The 25179-nt window shown below is 41.5% G+C and overlaps 1 protein-coding gene across 1 annotated transcript; it reads left to right on the forward strand.

Moving 5' to 3' along the window:
* Nucleotides 1-1313: 1313 nt before the first annotated feature.
* On the forward strand, nt 1314-20997 carry LOC109426895 (uncharacterized). Its single transcript, XM_062842668.1, has 8 exons — nt 1314-1641; nt 4573-4961; nt 5041-5116; nt 5883-6078; nt 6204-7620; nt 14302-14853; nt 20204-20348; nt 20417-20997. The coding sequence occupies exons 2-8, from the start codon at nt 4590-4592 to the stop codon at nt 20512-20514; spliced, it is 2856 nt and encodes a 951-aa protein (XP_062698652.1). The 5' UTR covers nt 1314-1641; nt 4573-4589; the 3' UTR covers nt 20515-20997.
* Nucleotides 20998-25179: the final 4182 nt, after the last annotated feature.

A 25179-nucleotide genomic window follows, 5' to 3' on the forward strand; every position in this document is an offset into this window, starting at 1 on the left:
ACGCTATGTGTTCCAAGCTTAACTTCGGAAGTGGGGCGCTGTATTCCACTATATATACCCAGGTAACCAGTAAGCAGTTGAAATGCGCCTTTACAGCAGGTCAAAAAATGGAAATAAGTCGTATATGCGCCATAAGTGCTGCTTAAATGCAGGTTTTGGCCCAATATACGGCTGATTTAATGCTTATCTCTCAGACTATCGAAAATGAAAACAAAAATATGTGTATAATTCCACATTTCTCATCTCGCCGTATTTTCTATCTCTCTCCCATTTCTCTTTTCTTCACTTTGCGCTTCCAAAAGAGGTAATTCATGCAATTTCGAATTTGCTGGGCAGTATTTTCATGCTAGAAGACCCCAAAAGATCGTGCATTTGAAATGCTACGCAACAGCTGTCACATTTTCAGTAGCAGTTCAGTTGCTAATTTAGTACAGTTTAGCAGTTGAACTGCTATGATAGAGCAGAAAGCAGGTGGAATGAAGATATAATGCAGAAATACGGCTTGTTTAAATGCTTAGTGGTTACCTGGGTAGGATACTGCAAGATGACGTCACGAATGAACGTTTGGTTCATTCTCGTTCGTCCCTTCCTTTTCTCTCCCACACGAATTTTGACATTTTCTGGTGGTTTGTTTTGATTCTCATTCGTTGCCGTTCTTTTCTCTCTCTCTCGGGGAGAAAATTGAAGTTAAATTTCGATGCAAAACTCTATACAGCGCACCACTTCCGAAGTTAGGTCCGACCTTGGGTCCGACGCACGGATTTGGAGAAAAAATCAACTTCGCTAGTCGAAAATACCGGGTTCCAGCTGGATTGATAATAGCATGAATACAGAGAGATAGTCAGAGAGATGCGGGTAGAAAATGCATAAATGATTGAACTTGAATGATGAGTGAAATTGGACATTTTAGTTGGGTTTTGCCCCAACCAGTGAACATTCAACCATCGAGACAGTCCATCTAACGAGCCTCCAACGAACGAATCGGCACTGTAGCATCAAAAAGTGCACAGGCTAATTGATCGATGCTTAAAGGAAAAAGAAGAAACAGTTTTGACATCCGAGCGATGTGCCGTCGATGTGATCGGAGTTGCTGATTGGTCGATGGATGTAAACGGCACACAGCTTGGATGTCAAAACTGTTTTTTTCTTTTCACTTGGTTCATCAATGTCATCTCGTTAAATGGCTCAGTGTCATTCCCCTAGATCTTGAAACCGTCTTTTCAAAGTGCCAAAAAATGCCACCTGGGTCGACGCATTTCGGCCTCATTCGGCTTCGCCACAGGGGTTCCGATTCGGGCACCATTTGTACGCGGTACAAAATTAGCGAACGAACCATCAAGCGACGAGCCAAAATCCCAAGCAAAAGGCAAATCTCCCTCCGTTTTCGGACCGTATTTTTCCGTGAAAATTAGTGAAAAATCCCACCCGAACGGGTTGTAAGTGTCGTACCAAGTGCCCGGCAGTGTCGTGTAGTGAAGTGCAGGTGAAATTTGCTTCCGTTGGCGTAGTTATCGTGCGTGAAAGCTGCGCTTGTTTTCGGAACTTTGGGCGCACAGCACTAAACAGTGAAGCTTGTCCGAAAGCGATTTCTCTCAACCATCAGCGGATTTCCCCCCCAAGCCAGAGGCGGCGACTTTATCGGTAAGAAAAAGGGGGGTTTGTGGGATGTTTTAACATAAACACGGATCATTTACTATTTTGAAAATGCTGCTAAAACCAGACTCCAATGGGGCACGTTCGGTGTAGTACTAGATTTGTAGTAATGAGCTGAATTTTAGTATGGTGAGAAGGTCAGTTCTCTGTTTCTACAATGAAATGGTACAAAAAGCGTGGGTATTATGATTCGTTGCCTAATTTGATGCCGTTTGAGCAAAACTTTGGATAACTATGTTGTTTATGTTGCAAGAAATGGAGAAAACAACAACACTGTTGCCCAAAGTTTTGCTCAAACAGCATCAAATTAGGCAAGGAATCATAATACCCGCGCTTTTTGCGCCATTTCATTGCACAAACGGAGAATTGACCTTCTCACCATACTAAAATTTAGCTCATTACTACAAATCTAGTACTTCACCAATCTGTCCTATTGACCTTCTCACCATACTAAAATTCAGCTCATTACCACAAATCTAGTACTTCACCGATCTGTCCTATAGCTATTGTATAGGGTACGTGTACCTGTTTTAGCCCGTCCAAGAGAAAAAAAGACGCAATCCGTGAAGTAGTAGATTTGTAGTAATCTGAGAGAGAGGAGACAGCTCACTGACAGTCACGATGTTTACATTTCTTCTTCTTACTTGTTTGCACAACTTTAGGCGCCGCACAATGGTTTGAAAATATAAAATTGGTCAAAAATGATTTTCATATTGAGTTCGCTGCTACAAACCATGAACAATTAATGGATTCGTTGCGCTGGTTTGGGAAAACTGACCATCATTATTTTATCTTTTTTAATTACAAAGAACGGAGCCGTATTTTAAAAAGAAATTTTGGAAATTTGACCACCTTACACCATTAATGTGCGGTTTTCAGATGGGTTCGCGGTGACAGTTTGTGACAGGTCCTCCTTGACATTAAGTAGCACACAATCGAAGCCAGCTGTCTCCTCTCTCTCAGGTAGTAATGAGCTAAATTTTTGTATGGTGAGAAGGTAAATTCTCCGTTTCTGCAATGAAATGGGACAAAAAGTGTGGGTATTATGATTCCTTGCCTAATTTGATGCTGTTTGAGCAAAAATTTGGGCTACAGTATGAGCCTTTGCACGAATCTCGCCTACTGCTCACTCCCACAGGAAATTTGAAAACAGCGCGCACAGTAAAAGTCAAATTTGACTTTTACTGTGCGCGCTGTTTTCAAATGTTCTGTGGGAGTGAGCAGGACAGGGCAAATTCGTGCAGAGGCTCATTGTTGTTTTCTCCACTTTTTGCAACATAAACAACATAGTTATCCAAAGTTTTACCTAAACAGCATCAAATTAGGTAAGGAATCATAATACCCATGCTTTTTGCACCATTTTATTGCAGAAACGGAGAATAGGACAGATCGATGAAGTACTAGATTTGTAGTAATGAGCTGAATTTGAGTATGGTGAGAAGGTCAATTCTTCGTTTCTGCAATGAAATGGTGCAAAAAGCGTGGATATTATGATTCCTTGCCTTATTTGATGCTGTTTGAGCAAAACTTTGGACAACAGTGTTGTTGTTTTCTCCATTTCTTGCAACATAAAGAACATGGTTATCCAAAGTTTTGCTCAAACAGCATCAAATTAGGCAAGGAATCATAATACCCACGCTTTTTGGACCATTTCATTGCAGAAACGGAGAATTGACCTTCTCACCATACTAAAATTCAGCTCATTACTTCAAATCTAGTACTACACCGAACGCGCCCCATTGACCTTCTCACCATACTAAAATTTAGCTCATTACTACAAATCTATTACTACACCGAACGTGCCCCATTGACCTTCTCACCATACTAAAATTCAGCTCATTACTACAAATCTAGTACTTCACCGACCTGTCCTATTAGGCAAAGAACGGAGAATTTGCCTTACTATACAAAAATAGGAACGGACGGTGTAGTACTAGAATGTAGTAATGAGCTGAATTTTTGTATGGTGAGAAGGTGAATCCTCCGCTCCTGCAAGGAAATGGTACAAACAGTATGGGTATTATAATAGGACAGATCGGTGAAGTACTAGATTTGTAGTAATGAGCTGAATTTTAGTATGGTGAGAAGGTCAACGCTCCGTTTCTGCAATGAAATGGTGCAATAAGCGTGGGTATTATGATTCCTTGCCTAATTTGATGCTGTTTGAGCAAAACTTTGGGCAACAGTGTTGTTGTTTTCTTCATTTCTTGCAACATAAACAACATAGTTATCCAAAGTTTTGCTCATACAGCATCAAATTAGGCAAGGAATCATAATACCCACACTTTTTGCACAATGTTATTGCAGAAACGGAGAATTTACCTTCTCACCATACAAAAATTAAGCTCATTACTACAAATCTAGTACCACACCGAACGTTCCCCATTCTTTGTCTAATTTGGTGCTGTTTCAGTAAAACTTTGGGAAACTGCGTCGTTGATTTCTCGATTTCTTGCAACTTAAACAATACAGTTACCTAAAGTTTTGCTCAAACAGCATCAAGTTAGACAAGGAATCATAATATCCTCGTTTTTTACCATTACTACAAATCTAGTACTTCACCGATCTGTCCTATTCTCAGTTTCTGCAGTGAAATGAAACAAAAAACGTGGGTATTACGATTCCTTGCCTAATTTGATGCTGTTTGAGCATAACTTTGGGCAACAGTGTTGTTGGTTTCTCCATTTCTTGCAACACAAACAACATAGTTATCCAAAGTTTTGCTCAAACAGCATCAAATTAGGCAAGGAATCATAATACCCACGCTATTTGTCCCATTTCATTGCAAAAACAGTGAACTAACCTTCTCACCATAGTAAAATTCCGCTCATTACTACAAATCTAGTACTACACCGATCGTGCCCATTGCACTAACAAATACTTCTCTATTAATGCTAATGTGTATACGTTTTCCCACAGGCAAATCTCATTGAACTATGGGCAAGGAAATCGACCCGGCCGATATCGGTAAGCATCCGGATCTGATCCGCAAGGCTCAAGCGGAAATGACGCAAAGCGACGTGCTGGTGTGCGGCCGGTGCCACAGCGTGTTCCACTTCATCGAGCTGTTCAAGGAGCACAAAGAGCAAGAGTGCCGCAAGGAGTCCACCCTGAAGGACTGCCGCGAAACTAAGGCCAAGGTTTGGGCGTTCTTGCTCTGGAAGGCTGCCCAGCTGAACAGCGATGGGGCGGAAGCGGGCACCGGCAACGTCAACTCCTGGAAGCTGTACCAGACGTGGGTCAAGCTGGAGGAATCGGTTCGGGAGACCTGGATCGTAGCGGGCCGCACCATCCAATCGTTCGCCCGGGTATGGCATCGCATGAATGAGAAATAAACGGACGAATGATTTATCTGAATTCAACGGTTTTGTTGCTTTTCTTTCGCAGATGGGACAAGGAAACCTACAGGAAATGCCTGTAAAGATCACTAAAACCATCATCGAAAGTGGACCGGAAGAAAAAAGTAGGTGTCTGGGCTAACAGACTTGGGAAATTTCTTCGATTTCTGCTAGGGTAGATCGCTAATATTGCACACCTTAATCTCGCCAATAGGACAGAATTTTAGTATGGTGAGAAGGTCAATTCTCCGTCTCTGCAATAAAATGGTGGAAAAAGCGTGGGTATTATGATTCCTTGCCTAATTTGATGCTGTTTGAGCAAAACTTTGGATAACAATGTTGTTTATGTTGCAAGAAATTGAGAAAACAACAACATTGTTACCCAAAGTTTTGCTCAAACAGCATCAAACTAGGCAAGCAATCATAATACCCACTCTTTTTGCACCATTTCATTGCAGAAACGGAGAATTGACCTTCTCACCATACTGAAATTCAGCTTATTACTACAAATCTAGTACTACACCGATCTGTCCTATTCTCCATTTTTGCAATAAAACGCTGCAAACAGCGTGAGTTATGATTTCTTGCCTTCTTTTCTGACTTTTAATCTAGTACTTCACTGATTGCGTCCTATTACGCCTTGTTTTCAAATCCTTATTGGGCAATCGTCAAAGAAAAGCAAAAACGCGCTGAGCGATTGTGAGTAGAACGTCAGAGTATTTGAAAAGCTGAACGACGAAAAGCGAGTTATGTATGACGTCTGTTTGCCTGTGATTTAAGTTTCAACTGTTGAGCTGAGAATTCTCAGAAATCCGTTTAGCGAGATGGACAATAAAACATTGGTACAACAGTTTATGGCGTCTTCATAAGATGAGTTTTCTTTTTTTTCAGAACCCATCAATGCCATTGCTTCTCCGCCGGCTCAGCCAAATCGGTTCACGCCGAACCGCAAGCCGGAAATTAAAGTCGGTTCGTCTCCGGTGGCCACTTCGACACCGGCCAGGCCCGTCGAACCGGAGGTAAAGAAACCGCCGATCTCCACCCAGGTCAAGAAACCGGAACCAAATCTCGTCAACAAACCAGCGGGGTAAGTGAAGTATGGACAACTTCTGGTAGACTAAGCTCTAAGCATTCTTGGTGGATCTGCTTGATACTGATTTATACTTGATATCAACCTTTCGAACACTCTAAGCAGAATATCCTCTTCCACAGCAAACGCTCCGTTGCCAAACGGACTACTCCTGGTAGCGGCGAGGTCGTCGAGGAGGAAGTCGAAAAGATTTTGGCCAAGCGCTTCAACCCTCGACGCAAGGAGCACGAATACCTGGTCAAGTGGACCAAGTTTGCTCACGACCAGAACACCTGGGAACCGCTGATCCATCTGCAGACGTGCCAGAGCGTACTGGAGTACTTCGAAGTACAGCTGGCCAAGCAGAAGGAACAACGGGCAGCGGCCGCCGCTCGAACTCTGCAGCAACAACAGGCGGAGAAAGCCAAGACGGTAACGCCAGTGACGGCCGCTCCCGGTGTGACTACTGTGTCCACCCCGGTTAGCACGGCCCCTACTTCGGGTCCAATAACCGTTACAATCTCGCCAGCTCCAAATTTAACGGTCACCGTAACCAAAACCGCTTCTCCGGCTCCTACGGGTGTAACGACGACCCAAGCCTTGCCAACTCCCACAACCGTTCCGGTAGCACTAACCTCACCACTAGGGGGAAGGCCGTCCCGTAATTCGAAGGTCAATGCCATGGATAAGGTCAAACAGTGGGTCGGGAGCAACCCATTGACCACAGCGGGGAGTTCTGGCAACGAAGAAACGTACGGCAAGCGGAAGCTTGACAGTGACTACGAACCCGAGGAAGAAGAGGAAGTGACCATCAAGAGAGTGAGAGCCGATAGCGGAGCGGTGAACCAGGCACTGGCCAAGGCTCAACAGAGTGGTAATGTGAAAATCGTCTCTGTTGGGGCGAAGTCCCCAGTGAAGATTGTTAACGGTGTCGGCGGAGTGGTCAAGAAGGACGAAGGCAATGCGGCGGAAGTCATCGTTAAAACAGTGAAAGATGGAACAGCCAGCGGAGTGGTGAAGAAGCCTGGATTCACTGGCGCCAAGAATGTTGCCGGGGAGGCTCAGATTCAAATTGTGAATCGCGGTGAGGTTTCGAAGCAAGGAGTCTTCAAGGTTAACGCCAATACTCCTTCCCCACAGCCATCGCCAGTTCCTCCGCTGAGGCCAACCCCACCAGGTATGACCACGACCACGACTACACGAATCGTTCGGAAGAACATCGGTGGAACTCAACAGCTCGTGAAACAGGTAGTCCGAACTACCGTGCCCATCCAGCAAGCACAGCAACAAGCTCAAGCTCAGGCCGCACAGCAACGACAACCATTGCAGAAGGTGGTCAACAACAGCAGTCCGGTTGGTGGCGCTCCCATTCCCAAGGTTACCACCAACATCGTTCAACGGAGCTCTCTTTCACCCAACGTTCAAACCGGCAAGCCGCCAATCAATCGCAACATTCGAAGTGCTCCCGCTTCCAAGACCACAACGCCGGAGCAGAAGATCAACGCGCTCCGCAAGCAGGGTCTCAACGTTGTCAAGCGAGTGGTGTCTCCTGCTACACAGGTACGTAACCGGGGAAATTTACTAGCGTGATCTCACATGGGGGTCATTTGTATGCGTTGCATGCACACAAAGTCCTTGCACGCGGTGCCATACAGCAAGTATCTAAGTAACTGGAACGCTTCTTGTAGCGATTAACTCTAGTGTGGCCGGTAGGGTACCAAATGCAATGGGGCACGTTCGGTATAGTACTAGATTTGTAGTTATGAGCTGAATTTTAGTATGTCGGAGGTCAATTCTCCGTTTCTGCAATGAAATGGTGCAAAAAGCTAGGGTATTATGATTCCTTGCCTAATTTGATTCTGTTTGAGCAAAACTTTGGATAACTATGTTGTTTATGTTGCAAGAAATGGAGAAAACAACAACACTGTTGCCCAAAATGTTGCTCAAACAGCATCAAATAGGAGGCAATCAGTGAAGTACTAGATTGAAAGTAGTGAGCTGGATTTTTGTATAGTGAGATGATCGATTCTCCATTTCTGCAATGAAATGGTGCAAACAGCGTGGGTTATATGATTTCTTGCCTAATTTGATGCTGTTTGAGCAAAAGTTTGGGTAACTGTGTTGTTGAAGTTGCAAGAAAAAATAATACAACAACAAAGATACCCAAACTTTTGCTCAACCAGCATCAAATTAGGCAAGAAATCATATAACCCACGCTGTTTGCACCATTACATTGCGGAAATGGATCATCTCACCATACAAAAATCCAGCTCACTACTTTCAATCTAGTACTTCACTGATTGCCTCCTATTAGGCAAGAAATGATAATACCCACGATTTTTGTATCATTTCATTGCAGAAACGGAGAATTCACCTTCTCACCATACTAAAATTTAGCTCATTACTTCAAATCTAGTACTACACCGAGCGTGCCCAATTGTATGGTGAAATGCTCAATTCTCCATTTCTGCAATGAAATGGTGGAAATTGCGTAGGTATTATGATTTCTTGACTAATTTGATGCTGTTTGAGAAGAAGTTTGGTTAACTGTGTTATTGTATTATGTAGAGTAGTGGTGCTACTTGTTGGGAAAACTCCGGAGGGTTTGAAGAAAACGTCTGAGCTTGGCGATAGCAAATTGACTAATGAACATTCATTTGGTATAAACAACTTAAGTAACTAGGGGGTTTCTAGGGTAGCGTTGTTACACAACTTACTGGTTGGCTACTTGATTACACCCCCTCTCAAACAGTTAATCCTAGGTTAGTCCGAAGAGTCTTGAATCTTGAGAACTCCAACGGCTTCGTAAAAATGTCGGCTAATTGGTCCTGGGTCCTGATGGGTTCTATATTCAGAGATCCAGAAGCCACATGGTCACGCAGAAAATGATACTTGATATCAATGTGTTTTGTCCGCTTTGTTTCGAAATTTTTCGCCATGCAGATACAGCCCCTGTTGTCTTCGTAGATGGTAACAGGCTTGGCAGTTTCTTGTAGATCCTCCAAAATCCCTTGCAGCCAAATTGCTTCAGTTGCAGCCATGCTTAAAGCAACATACTCGGCCTCGCTGGATGACGTTGCTACGGTAGGCTGTTTTTTACTGCACCAGGATACGGAACATCCAAACACTTGGAACAGATAACCGCTTACCGATTTCCGGTCATTCGTGTCCGACGCCCAATCTGCATCCGCATACCCGGTTAACGGTGAACTTGATGCATCCCGTCGAAATAGTTGCTTCGTGTCCTTTGTTCCTTGCATGTACCGAACTACGCGCTTCAGGGCTTGCCAATGTTGAGTAGCAGGGTTTTGCTGGAAACGGCCCAGGTATCCAACCGGAAAGCAAACATCTGGCCGTACGCACAACATGAGGTACATCAACGATCCTAACAGCTCTCGGTATGGTTCATCGGTACGTTGCCCCGTCAGCTCCAGTGATAACCCTTTCTCCATCGGTGTTCGAACCGGATTGCAGTCACTCATTCCGAAACGATTCATCAGTCGGTCAATGCTTGTGGCTTGCGATAGCTGCATCACTCCAGCCTCATAATCGTAGGCAATCTTGATTCCTAAGAAGTGACGAAGTTCTCCACAGTCGGACATCTCGAAAATCTTGGCCAGGTCTTGCTTCAGCTTCTCAATCGAAGATAGATTCCGTCCTGCAACCATCAGATCGTCCACGTACAGGATAAGGATCAGCTCATCATTGGGGTTCAGCTTGACGTAAAGGCAATAATCATGCTTCGATCTGGTAAATCCCATTTTGAGAAGCTCCTCGTTGAACCGCTCATTCCAGCATCGAGGTGATTGTTTCAAACCGTATAAGGACTTGATCAACCGGCACGCTTGACCAGGCTTTGCTTGAACACCGGCCGGAACATCCATGTAGATGGTTTCCTTGAGACGGCCATGCAGGAACGTAGTCCGTACGTCCATTTGATGAAAGTAGAACTTGCGGTGTACTCCGACGGCTAGAACAGCTCGAATCGTGGCCAGCCTTACCACTGGTGCGTAGGTTTCCTCGAAATCTCGTCCTGGTTTTTGGAGATAGCCTTTCGCCACTAATCTGGCTTTGTACCGGACCGGCCTTCCGTTCTCGTCCTCCTTCAACCGGAACACCCATTTTGACTTGAGAGGTTTAACGCCTGCTGGACACGTCGTTAGCTGCTACACGTTGTTCGCCTTTAGGGATTTGAGCTCGCTGTCCACCGCTCGTAACCAGTCCTCGCTGTCTTCTCGTCCGGCAATCTCGTCATAGGTTTGGGGGATATCTGTGTAAAGTGAACTGCCAGAAGTTGCTCCGTAGCCAACAAAGTAATCCAAAAACTTACCGGGGAGCGTGCGCTCCCGTTCGCTGCGCCTCACTAACGTTTGTCCGCCGGACTCGCAGTGTTCTAGATGCGAAGGGAGCGCTGACGGTGTTGGATCATCGGTTCGAGCTTCATCGTGGTAGAGTTGATCATCTGCATCTTCAAAATCGTCACCGGCCTCGACTTCGGCAGGTTGAACACTTCCATCTTCCTCCTCTTGTTCGACCGGGAATACTACCACCAATGGTTTCTGCGACGTTTCGTCCGGTTCAGCAGCATAAGGGAACCTTGTCTCGTCAAACTTGACATCGCGGGCTACGATGATTCTTCGGTGTTTGCGGTCCCAGAGTCTGTAGCCATTCGGTGCATAGCCCATCATGATCACTTCTACGCTTTTCGGATCGAGCTTCTTTCTTGATTGGCTTGGTATCCACGCAAAAGCTTTACAGCCGAATATACGTACCTTCTCTAAGTTTGGCTTCGTACCGAACCACAGCTCCGCTGGTGTCATCTTGCACGACAAACTCGTCGTAGGGCTCCGGTTAAGAAGGTACACACCTGTGTAGGCTGCTTCCGACCACAAGTTTTTCGGTGTTTGGGAGTCCAACATCATGGCACGAACCTTCTCAATGAGCGTCCTATTGAAGCGTTCGGCCACGCCGTTTTGTTGAGGAGTATATGCAATCGTCGGCTCGACTTGAATACCTTTGGCCTTGTACCACATCTTCTGCACGTTGGAACAATATTCTCTTCCTTGATCCACTGTGAGCCTTGATATTGATTTTCCAGTCGCTGCGGTTGCCATGGCTTCAAACTCGCGAAACTTCTCGAAAACTTAGGACTTCTTGTTCATCAAGTAGATGACCGAAAAGTGGGTGTAGTCATCTATGAATGATACAAAATATCGCGAACCGTCCCACGCCGGTGGATCAATCGGACCACAGACGTCCGAGTGAATTCGCTCCAGCACCCGTGTCGCTCGTTGCCTGGTTCCGCAGAAGGGTTCACGGCATTGCTCACCTTGTACGCAGGGATCGCAGAATTCGAGGGGTCTTGGCTTCATGTTGATTCCTTCAACCATGTTCTGTTGGACCAATTTCGTCATAGCTTGCTCGTTGAGGTGGCCGAGTCGACGATGCCACAATCCGCTGGTCTCCGCTTGGCACACGTTCGCCGTAGATGAGTCGACGCTAACCGCTAGTTCATACAAACTGCCGTTCAGGTGAGCTGTAGCAATAGCTTGGCCTTCCTTCCGCATCACAGCTTGACGTCCATCGAACAGCACGGAAATTCCAGCACTCGCCAATCGCTTGACCGACATTAGATTGTCCCTCAAATCAGGGATGTACAGTACGTCGTTGATGTTGACCGGAACTCCTTTGTTGCTGCATCCATTTATCACTCCCTTGGTCTTCGCAACGAGACTTTCCCCATCCTTTGCCACTTGAATGACGATCGGACTGGATAATCTTGATGACCGCGAGAACACCCTGATGTCGTTAACCAAATGGTCGCTTGATCCTGAGTCCAGCTTGAAAATTAACTTCTCACCTCGGGTCGGAATCTTCTCCTCACGGTTGACCATAAAACTTACGGCTTTGTTTCCCGCAGCAACGTTGGCTTCACTACCGTCCTTCTGGCGACAGTCTTTCTTCATGTGGCCCTTCCGACCGCATTTATGGCACTTTCCGTTGAACGTTGTCTTGGGTTTCATCTTGCCCTTCTCGCCGGCGAACGCTGTCGATTTCTCCGTCATATCCTGCTGCCGGTCTCGCTGCTTCACTTCTTCTCCTAGGAGCCTTTGCTTCACGGTATCCAGCGTTAACTCGTCATCACCCAGATTTTCAAGCGCCGTGATCAACGGATCATAAGTTTCCGGAAGGGTTCCGAACAGCGTCACGATCAAGTCCGCTTCCGCCAGTACCGCGACGGCAGTTTGAGTTGCCGAATCAGGTCTTCGAACACCACCAAATGACTTCGCATGGAATGGCCTTCCTTCATTCTTAACCGTCCCAGCTGCTTCCGCACTAGGTTTTGCGTTACCAGAGACTTCTTGGCAAAAGAATTCTCCAGAGCTCGCCACATTTGCTTCGCTGTAGTCTTGTCCCGTACGATCTCCAAACAGTCGTCTCCCAGGAAACCGATCAACCTGTCCGCTTCATCGAACTTGATTTTCTCGGCGGCCACCGCCGGGGGATCTTCCGTTAAAGTGTTGACCACTCCGCTTGCGTCCAGGAACATCCGCACCCGAAATCTCCAGTTGTGGAATCCAGGACCTCCGCTGAACTGGGGTATTCCGTGCGCCGAATCCTTGGTCGAGCCCATAACCTGTAGAGTAGTGGTGCTACTTGTTGGGAAAACTCCGGAGGGTTTGAAGAAAACGTCTGAGCTTGGCGATAGCAAATTGACTAATGAACATTTATAACTTAAGTAACTAGGGGGTTTCTAGGGTAGCGTTGTTACACAACTTACTGGTTGGCTACTTGATTACATATTATTTATTTCTTGCAACTTCAACAACACAGTTACCCAAACTTTTGCTCAAACAACATCAAATTAGTCAAGAAATCGTAATACATACGTTGTTAGCACCATTTCATTGCAGAAATGGAGAATAGGAAGCAATCAGTGAAGTACTAGATTGCAAGTAGTGAGCTGGATTTTTGTATGGTGAGATGATCAATTCTCCGTTTCTGCAAAGAAATGCTGCAAACAGCGTGGGTTATATGATTTCTTGCCCAATTTGATGCTGTTTGAGCAAAACTTTGGGTAACTATGTTGTTGAAATTGCAAGAAATTAATAATACAACAACACAGTTACCCAAACTTTTGCTGAAACAGCATCAAATTAGGCAAGAAATCATATAACCCAAGCTGTTTGCACCATTTTATTGCAGAAACGGAGAATTGATCATCTCACCATACAAAAATCCAGCTCACTACTTTCAATCTAGTACTTCACTGATTGCTTCCTATTGATCATCTCAACATACAAAAAATCAGCTCACTACTTTCAGTCTAGTACTTCACTGATTGCGTCCTATGACCTTCTCACCATACTGAAATTCAGCTCATTACTACACATCTAGTACTTCGCCGATCTGTCCTATTATGATTAGGACGCAATCAGTGAAGTACTAGATTGAAAGTAGTGAGCTGGATTTTTGTATAGTGAGATGATCAATTCTCAATTTCTGCAGTGAAATGGTGCAAACAGCGTGGGTATTATGATTTCTTGCCTAATTTGATGCTGTTTGAGCAAAAGTTTGGATAACTGTGTTGTTGAAGTTGCGAGAAATAAATAATATTGCGGTAAAATAGAAAAAATCCAACGGGGTTGCGGTGGTTTCGACCGCCGCAGTCATTCCGCAAACGTCAAAAGTGCTCGGTTCACGCTAAAAAGCTCTCACTTACTTGGTTGCCATAAAATTCAAAAATAATGAAAATTGTTTCATTTATGGTTTATGTAATCGCAATTGCTGCCACAACATGTAACTTATTTCTAAACTATATTAGGTGTAGTTTTAGCACTTTAGTATGCAGCTTTACGCCATTAAACATAATTTAGATTCTCAACTATTTATTTTTGTTTCAAGGTTGTGTGCATAATTTTTGAAGTGTGCAGCAGTTTGACGTTTGCGGAACAGGTCTTCTTTGTCTTCTTCACTCCGCCAGGTTGGAAGATTTCTCTGGATAAGCAATACAACAATACAGTTACCCAAACTTTTGCTCAAACAGCATCAAATAAGTCAAGAAATCATAATACCCACGCCGTTTGCACCATTTCACTGCAGAAATGGAGAATTGATCATCTCACCATACAAAAACCCAGCTCACTACTTTCAATCTAGTACTTCACTGATTGCGTCCTATTAGGATTCATCCATCCACAACCAACCTAAAGAGAAAACTTCTCTTCCAATGGCATACAGGTGGAACAGAAACCCGCGATCGGAGGTCACGAAGAAGACGAAGACGACGGCATCGCGGATCCATTCCCGTCCAACTTTGCCAATCCGGTTCCACAGTCGCCTCCGCGAGCCATGACCCTCTGCCCCGTCACAGGAAAAGTGCTCGGTCAAGCCGAAGGAGAACCGGCACCGGTTCCGGAAGACGACAAAACCAAACTGAAGAAACTCCCAGGTCATCAACAGCAGCAGCAGCAGCACCATCAGTTACTATCCCAGCAAGAGCAGCATGACGCTCAGCAGCAGCAGGAGCAGGACACCCAGGTCCAGCAGATTCTGACCAACGAGGATGGGTCGCCGATCATTGTGGCCGGAGAGGACGGCACACTGTACCAAGTGGCCGGCAAGAACGCCGAAGGTCAAACCATCCTGATCGCTCAGGGTGCCGACGGAGAGCAGCAGTGCGTCCTGGTGGCCTCGCAGGAAGGCGAAGGCGAGGAAGGTGGCGCCGGTGGCGTGCTAACACTGGATGCGGCCGTTTCCGAGGCCGTCGCCCAGATTGGAGTTCCACAGGAGGTAAGTCGTTTGTGATTCGAATATTTGATCTGCCTAATTAGTTTTGCCGGAAAACCATGCTCATGACATTATATGTCACAGATTATTTTATTTTCACTGAATCGTGAATACGCTGCTTCTAGCTAAAAACAAAATCAGATGGTGAATCTAGAGGCCTTCTTCTTGGCGTAACGATCCCACTTGCAGACTACTGTCATGCGTCTCAGCTCTATTAGTACTTCTGATGGTTTCCTTTGCAATTTACCATTTTTGCATTCGTGTATTCTGCATGAACCGCTGAACGAGCTTCCAGAATTTGTCTAGGATCTCCTGTTCCTGTTCCTGTTTTAGTTGTACAGACAAAAGTCATTAGACCATTAGTCTAAAACCCTATCTAAAAAAACATACAGAACTATATTGCCGTGAATCGCATATCAGTCCCACCTTTGCTGGATTTCCTATGCAAATGGGACAAGTATGCGATTCATGGCAGTATATCACGTTAATAGCGCCAGTCACACGATGCATATATTGATCAATAGTTGACCGTTTTATGGAAACATTGAATGTATATTATTGTTCGAAAATAGATTGATATCAATCATTCAACTTTTCCCCTATCTTCCGTTTGATCAACCACGCAGCAATATTTCCCCTCCATAGCGCATTTTACTTCAATTTTCTCTACAATATTTCCCCACCTTCAAAATTGTTTCATCAATCCTCTCGAAGATTGCTCAAACCATGGGTCAAATTATTCCATGGATCAAATGATTGGTTCAATATTTCCCCTCCATATCAACCTTTCAATGCAGCAGCGCGTGAACGAGAGCATCATTATTGCAGAACATTCTGCCGTGTTGCCATTTTTTTTTTAAATCACATCACACATATATATAATAGCCCTGTTTGTCTGTCCGGTGACTAGTCAACCAGACGCAGCACGCGGGGAAATTCTCACAAAAAAAATTGACATTTCAATTCCTTTTCACTATCAGATTCACAGAACAAAATCAGCGACAACCTTAGACAACCAGACACAGTATTTGATGAAAAAAAATCACAGACAATAGACGTTGAAAATTTATATTTTTTTATATTTGACGCTTCAATTCGTCAGATGCAGAAAATAAAATCAGTGACATTCTTAGATAACCAGACACAGCATTTGATGAAAAAAAAATCACAGACAACAGCCGTTGATTTTTTTTTTTGCAGATGCAGAAAACAAAATCAGTGACAACCTTAGACAACTAGACACAGCATTTTATGCAAAAAATCACAGACAACAGACGTTGAAAATTTTGATTTTTTTTTAGATATTTGACACTTCAATTCTTTTTTACTATCAGATGCAGATAACAAAACCAATGACAACATTAGACAACCAGACGCAGCATTTCATGAAAAAAAAAACCACAGACAACAGACGTTGAAAATTTTGATCTTTTTAAATATTTGACACCTCAATTCTCTTTTACTATCAGATGCAGAAAACAAAACCAGTGATAACCTTAGATAACCAGACTCAGCATTTGATGAAAAAAAATCATAGACGTTGAAAAAATTGATTCTTTTATCGCAGAAAAAAATCTGTCACTCTTACTCTTAGGCAACCGAATGCAGCAGTTACTGGAAATAAAAACCAGTGACAACCTTAAACAACCAGACACAGCATTTTATGAAAAAAATCACAGACAACAGACGTTGAAAATTTTGATTTTTTAGAATGTAGAAAAAAAAATGTGTCCCTCTAGGACAACCGAATGCAGAAGTTGCTGGAAATAACACAGATAGCCTGTTTGTCTGTCTGGTGACTTCACCGAAGTTTTTCAGATGTAAATATAAGCTGCATTGAATTCACCGAATAAAAACACCTTTCAGTAGTAATTTTGTAATTTTCCCATGGGCTGTCCAAAAACTTTTCGTCAAAAAAAAACATATGTACAATACACTCCTGATCAAAAGTTTAGGGCCACCCCCTCAAAAACATGTCATTTTTTAGGCCCATATCTCCGCCAATTTGCGCCCGATTTCAAAACCATAGGTCTCATTCAAAAGATAATAAGTCAAAGTAACTTTGAACATGATTCAGGTGAAACTTTCACAAAAATGTTTGTATGTAAACATAACCCAAAGTTGCCAAATGTTCTACCTAATAAATAAGCATGAACTTACGGCAGTGTCGCTGGAAAATGGGTCCACAAATTTTATGATGAGAGCGGTACATAATATAACCTATTTTCTATAAGCTTTCAACTGATTTTTGCCAAACTTGGCTAAAAATCCAGAAAAAAAAGTTATTAAATAAATTACTTCTTGATGCTATTGACCAAAAGTTTGGGGTCACCACTCCTCAAGATGATGTATCAGCCAAAAGTTTGGAGTCGTAAAACAAGTGATTTGGTGATATCTTCGTTATCTTTAGTTCAATTTCAATTTATTTTGGATCATTTCAAAGAAAATAACTAAATTAACGTATTCAACGATTTTTATATATAAAAATTTTATGTGAAGTTAACACATTTCACCAAATTGCAAAAAATAAAGCAATTTTACATTATGTTTTAGAATCTAAATTTAAAAAAATATGTGTGGTTCAATGTCTATGTAGTAAGTACCATTTGTTATGTTTCAAATAAGCCAAGCAGAATTAAAAATGAACGAAAGATGGCAAAGATATCAACAAATCACTGTTTTATGTTTTACGAAAGTGATCGCAAACTTTTGGCCGATACATCATTTTGAGGGGTGACCACAAACTTTTGGTCAATGACATCAAGATTTAATTTACTTAAAACTTTTTTTCAAGATTTTTTAGTTAAGTTCGGTAAAAAGCGATTGAAAGCTGATAGAAAATAGGTTATATTACCGCTCTCATCATAAAATTATGTTGACCCAATTTCCAGCGACGCTGCCATAAGTTTTTATTCATTTTTTTAGAAAACTTAAGTTTACATACAAACATTTTTGTATTTTTTCCATTTAAATCCAAAGTTTCTTTGACATATTATCTTTTGAATGAGATCTAGTTTTTTGAAATCGGACGCAAATAGGCGGAGATATGATCCTAAAAAAATGACATGTATTTGAGAGAGTGACCCTAAACTTTTATTCGGGAGTGTTTGAATATGTAATAATGTTCAAGCTTAGAAGAAGAATTAATGTGAATAGAAATTTTATTAAAAAAAATACAATTTTGACAGAAATGCGGTGTATACATTATCTTCCGCATTATTGGAATGGGGCACGTTCGGTGTAGTACTAGATTTGTAGTAATGAGCTGAATTTTAGTATGGTGAGAAGGTCAATTCTCCGTTTCTGCAATGAAATGGTGCAAAAAGCGTGGGTATTATGATTTCTTGCCTAATTTGATGCTGTTTGAGCAAAACTTTGGATAACTATGTTGTTTATGTTGCAAGAAATGGAGAAAACAACAACACTGTTGCTCAAAGTGTTGCTCAAGCAGCATCAAATTAGGCAAGGAATCATAATACCCACGCTTTTTGCACCATTTCATTGCAGAAACGGAGAATTGACCTTCTCACCATACTAAAATTCAGCTCATTACTACAAATCTAGTACTTCACCGATCTGTCCTATTGGGATCGGTAGGACTGAAAACCAACCCCGCACCCACCGACGACGACGCATTGATTCAATAAAAGGCTTTGCTTTGCGAGCTGTGTACGAATGTTAAGCATGCACGGACACTTGTTTTTTTCTCTCTTTATGCATTAACTTCTCTCATACTGCCGGGAGATTTTCTCTCTGCTCGAACCTCGGCTAGATCCATCTCTCTGCAAAGGGGTAATGTTGAAGATATTGGATTGATACTTGGTTTGATCCTCGTGATTCCATCAATAATCCTTGAGAAAGAAATAATTGATGGAATGGTGGAATAAAGGAAACAAGAAAGCGTTGCCAAATAAACATTTTCAAGTACAAGTAAGTGGCGTATCGTAAATTTTCATTAGATTATTTAGAAATGATGTTTAATATTTAACATTGGTTTATGATGTTTTATATCACATCTTTAATTTATGCGCATATGCGATTTTCTAGTGCCTTCAGCATAAAATGCTAGAACGATATAGGGAAACTCCATGGGAAACTCTGTATATTTTCGACAGCTTTTTCTCTTCGTCATGGGGTGTTATCTAAAGCCTGATAAACTTAAAGTTGGCGTCACATCTTTGCCAATCAAACTGTACACAAATAGGTTTCAAGGAATTTGGAAGACAAAAAAAACTTATGGCAAAGAGAGAAAAACTGCCAAAAATACCCTCAGTCACTCTCAAATCATATAATTTAATTATCGTTCAGTAATCAATCTAGCTATAGAGAAACCTGTTTTAATAATAACGGATAAAGCAAACATTTTCAATAATGAGCGAAACAAACAAATCAATATGGATAACCTCTTATCAGTCTTTGTTTTCCAAACCTATACTCCTTTACATATTCACTATGACATTAGCAAAAATTAAATCTTGTTCGAACGTAACTGTTATACTTATTGTTTAAGCTACATTTTGTATGAAATATTTTGGTTCAACGGTAGAAGTTCATAACTTGTGTTAGAAATTAAGACACATAAACCTTCTCAAGACATTAGGAAAAATAGCATGATGAATTAGTAAATAGATCCACTATTTACCAATTCATCATATTTATCCGAAATATTGGGTTCAATAAATAAGAGTTTATGAATGCTTACAAAAACAATCGAATATGGCTTGGTAAATGACCAAAATTATCAAAATATTATTTTTTCATAATAATTAATGGAACTGAATAAGCATCGAAATTGGCACTTTCTCAATGATCAAGTCTTTATAATATTTACAATGCAAAAAACGTGACACTTTATTTCTAGAAATTTGTTTTCAAAGCATTCCATAAAATTCAATTGAACTGGCCACCATGAACGCCGTGAACCACGCGCTGAACGTTGGTGAATTGCTATCTCTTCCTCACTGATGGAATGGTCTTCGTTCAATCTGCTGACTCTTTTACCCTGCTGGATTGATCGAATGAAACAACTTGAGGGGAAAGTTTGACGGACTTGGATGATCTTGATGGACTGGATGATAGTGGTGGTTGGATCAATCTTTCGGAGGGGAAATATTGAGGATATGAACATCAACCTCAATCCTCGCTTTTGCAGGTTGATCAGTATTTATATCAAGATTCAACATTATCATCCATCTTCTCCGCAATAAAAATGCAAGCAATACATTTAGCAATATTTCCATCAAATTATGTTTCTTGATGAAGTTGAAGGAAAGATTGAACCTCTTGGTTGAATCAACTTATTGATAGGTGTAAATGGCACTAATGATCATCTATCTCTTTCCAAAATCCAAAGGGACAACAGATGACCGAAGAGCAAGCTGCCCAGTACAAAATGCAGGAAGGCGTCGACCCCAACCAGCAGCTGACAATCCAAACGGAAGATTCTCAAGACGGTCAAATTACGGCCGAAGTGGTGCAAGCCGATCAGCCATCGCCCGGTAAGTTGGCACACAACAACGAAAATTGGCAAACGATGTTCTAACGATAGATTTCAATTTCCAAACAGGTGGCACCCGGCGAGTGGTTCTACTGCTACCCGATGGCAGTTTCATGATGACCGAGGTAAACGAGGAACAGTACCAATCGCTGAATTTGGTAAACTAAAGGTGCGAATGTGTTGTGGCTCTTAGAATGTTAACTAGGGATAAATTATTTCTTCTTACGCCGCTGCGTATGTCGATTTAGGTATACACGCTAGAATTTATTTTGTCAGACCGTGTAGTTTTAAGTTAAGATTGCGTGTATTAATTTTTGATCTTTATTTAACAATACAAAGTCCCCTTATTGACTAGTGTACAGATGCTTAGAATGGCATACCACTTGCTTTCTGTCTACTATTATACATATATGCTCGTTTAGTTGTAGACTGTGAACTCACTGGATAATATTACGGCAATGAACCTTATTATGACGTTCTAGAATGTTGAGAAACATTTATTATGAAACTGCTGCCCGAAAAGTTCGAATATACCTAAGCAACAACTACTAAATTTTAAATTAAGGATATTAGATTGTTTGATTTATGAGATAGTGTCAAAATAGAACAGTGAATATAATCAAGTTAAATTAAAGCTTACATAAAGTTTATTTAACGTTTATTTTTGTTGTCCGAAATTCCTCTGAAAAAAGATCATAGAGATACAACAAAATATATTGTTACAACACGCTGAAACGAATGGTAGCTAACATTGATTCAATGGGGCACGTTCGGTGTAGTACTAGATTTGTAGTAATGAGCTGAATTTTAGTATGGTGAGAAGGTCAGTTCTCCGTTTCTGCAATGAAATGGTGCAGAAAGCGTGGGTATTATGATTCCTTGCCTAATTTGATGCTGTTTGAGTAAAACTTTGGATAACTATGTTGTTTATTTTGCAAGAAATGGAGAAAACAACAACACTGTTGCCCAAAGTTTTGCTCAAACAGCATCAAATTAGGCAAGGAATCATAATACCCACGCTTTTTGCACCATTTCATTGCATAAACGGAGAATTGACCTTCTCACCATACAAAAATTCAGCTCATTACTACAAATCTAGTACTTCACCGATCTGTCCTATTGACCTTCTCACCATACTAAAATTCAGCTCATTATTACAAATCTAGTACTACACCGAACGTGTCCCAGTCAACTACCATACAATAGGCAGCAATCAGTGAAGTACTAGATTGAAAGTAGTGAGCTGGATTTTTGTATGGTGAGATGATCAATTCTCCGTTTCTGCAATGAAATGGTGCAAACAGCTTGGGTTATATGATTTCTTGCCTAATTTGATGCTGTTTGAGCAAAAGTTTGGGTAACTGTGTTGTTGTATTATTTATTTCTTGCAACTTCAACAACACAGTTACCCAAAGTTTTGCTCAAACAGCATCAAATTAGGCAAGAAATCATATAACCCAAGCTGTTTGCACCATTTCATTGCAGAAACGGAGAATTGATCATCTCACCATACAAAAATCCAGCTCACTACTTTCAATCTAGTACTTCACTGATTGCTTCCTATAGAATACGATCAGTGTAGTACTAGATTTGTAGTAATGAGCTGCATTTTTGTATGGTGAGAAGATCAATGGGGAACGTTCGGCGTAGTACTAGATTTGTAGTAATGAGCTGAATTTTTGTATGGTGAGAAGGTCAATAGAACAGATCGGTGAAGTACTAGATTTGAAGCAATGAGCTGAATTTTAGTATGGTGAGAAGGTCAGTTCTCCGTTTCTTTGAATAACTATGTTGTTTATGTTGCAAGAAATGGAGAAAACAACACTGTTGCCCAAAGTTTTGCTCAAACAGCATGAAATTAGGCAAGGAATCATAATACCTACGCTTTTTACACCATTTCATTGCAGAAACCTAGAATTGACCTTCTCACTATACTAAAATTCAGCTCATTACTACAAATCTAGTAATTCACCGATCTGTCCTATGGGGCACGTTCGGTGTAGTACTAGATTTGTAGTAATGGGCTGAATTTTAGTATGGTGAGAAGGTCAATTCTCCGTTTCTGTAATGAAATGGTGCAAAAAGCGTGGGTATTATGAGTCCTTGCTTAATTTGATGCTGTTTGTGCAAAAATTTGGGCTACAGCATTATTGTTTTCTCCACTTTTTGCAACATAGACAACATAATTACCCAAAGTTTTGCTCAAACAGCATCAAATTAGGCAAGGAATCATAATACCCATTAGACTGGGTCAACAAAGTCGATTTTTTGGAACAAAGCTTTTTCGATTCCTTTTAGCATCCTAAACAACTGTGCAAAATTTGGGAGCGATTGATTGCTTCCCCGTATTCCGCATTGCGATTGAAATTTGTATGGAATTTAGTATGGGAATACGTACTTTTTTGCATTTTTCTCATAAATTGAAATTTTTCGTCTAAAACAATCTAACTAATGATGTTGAAGTATAGCCTAGAATATGCCGAACAACTTTGCCGAAGACTGCAAAGTGATCCGACACTTGTGAAAAAAGTTATAACGTACAGATTGCTCGGTGGTGCTTAACGTTTAACATGTAAAGGAATAACATCAATAATAAAATCTCAAATTTTGGCCCAAGTTACCAGGCAAATAACTTTTTTCACAAGCGTCGGATCACTTCGCGGTCTTCGACAAAGTTTTTCGGCATATCCTAGGTTATGCTTTTTAACGTCATTAGTTATACGGTATTAGACAAAAGAATACAACTTATGAGTAAAATGCAAAAAAGTACGTTTTCCCATACTAATTTCCATACAAATTTCAATCGCAATGCGGAATACGGAGACGCAACCAATCGATCCCAAATTTTACACAGTTGTTTTGGGCGCTAATATAGATTGAAAAAGCTTTGTTCCGGGTTGATACGATCAAATTAAAAGTTTCTCCATACAACGTTGACCCACTCTAATACCCATGCTTTTTGCACCACTTCATTGCAGAAACGGAGAATAAGGCAAATCGATGAAGTACTAGATTTGTAGTAATGAGCTGAATTGTTGTATGGTGAGAAGGTCAATTCTCCGTTTCTGCAATGAAATGGCGCAAAAAGCGTGGGTATTATGATTCCTTGTCTAATTTTATGCTGTTTGAACAAAATTTTGGGCAACAGTGTTGTTGTTTTCTCCATTTCTTGCAACATAAACAACATAGTTATCCAAAGTTTTGCTCAAACAGCATCAAATTAGGCAAGGAATCATAATACCCACGCTTTTTGCACCATTTCATTGCAGAAACGGAGAATTGACCTTCTCACCATACAAAAATTCAGCTCATTACTACAAATCTACTACTACACCGAACGTGCCCCATTGACCTTCTCACCATACTAAAATTCAGCTCATTACTACAAATCTAGTACTACACCGAATGTGCCCCATTTTGAACGTATTTTTGGAGCATTCATAAGTTATTTATTTTTTATTACAAGACTATCTCATAAATCGACACCAACATTTCAAAAGGGCGTAACTGCTTTTGAAATCATCACCTTCTTTTAAAGCTGTGGATCATGTGTTATGATTTCCATGTTTTTCACAACAAGTACCAGATGGGAAAAACTCTCCTCTTTCCGACAACCACGGTGGTTTGAGTGTAAGGGAGGCAGTACGACCTACAGCTTTGAAAGAAGGTATTACAGTCCCGATTCGTTCGTTGGCGGCTCGTTAGATGGGTTGTCTCGATAGTTGAATGTTCACTGGTTGGGGCAAACCCCAACTAAAAAGCACTGTCAATGTCAAAATCGATGTCAAAAAGAGTTTGACGTCTGACCGCCGTCGCATCGCAGCTCCTATATACAGAACGTTTTTGCAAGTATGTGAGTGTTTCGTGACATATTTTTCGTCACTTGCGTGTGTCTACAGCATTTTGATCAGTTGTCAGTTGCCCCAACGAACGAACACGATTCGCTAATCGGGGCGCAGTCGTGACCCAACGAGCGAATCCTCACTGTACTTCCAAATGCAGTTACGCCCTTTTGAAATGTTGGTGCCGAAATGACTTCAATCAAGCGGAATGGACGCTCAAAATTCTAACATAAAATTATGATAATTTTTTGGTGAAAACGTCGATTTTCAAGCCGCCTTAGGACCACTCAAATCGTAAAGTTGTTTATATTCCAAATAAATTTATGAAATGTTTACTAGTAACTAGCTCTTGTTTACTCAGTATGGATATGGAGCATATATGAATGCGGAACAAATCTTATATGTTGACGTTTTTCGTTGAGAAAATGTGAATTACTTAAAAGGTGACCCATCTTGCCCCGCACTTTTTTCACGGCGCAAAATCGATCACTTTTCAAAACTGCTTGTTTAACATCCTCCTCTCCTCTTCTTCTTGGCGTAACGTCCTCACTGGGACAAAGCCTGCTTCTCAGCTTAGTGTTCTATGAGTACTTCCACAGTTTTTAACTGAGAGGGCTTGTTTAACATCATATTTTGTAATGATGATTAACCTGGGCTTGTTAGGCGAATATCTGTAAATAAAATGAAAATCGGGTTAAGTACGGTTCCTTTGAATAGGGCAGTGCATGAAATTATCTCCTTCTCTTTCACTCTTACAGAAATTTTGTAAACAACAAGGCCACGAAACGTCAAAATCCCATACAAAATCAAAACAGTGCAGTGCCCTATTCCACTAAGAATTTGCATCCTTTGACAGATACGTATTTCGACCTCGAGTCGAGTCAAGTACAAGACACTGAATACGACCTTACAGTTGAGGTCGAAATACGTATCTGTCAAAGGATGCAAATTCTTAGTGGAATTCAAAGGAACCGTACTTAACCCGATTTT

The sequence above is a fragment of the Aedes albopictus genome, chromosome 3 (genome assembly GCF_035046485.1).
Source record: "Aedes albopictus strain Foshan chromosome 3, AalbF5, whole genome shotgun sequence".
Lineage (NCBI taxonomy): Eukaryota > Metazoa > Arthropoda > Insecta > Diptera > Culicidae > Aedes > Aedes albopictus.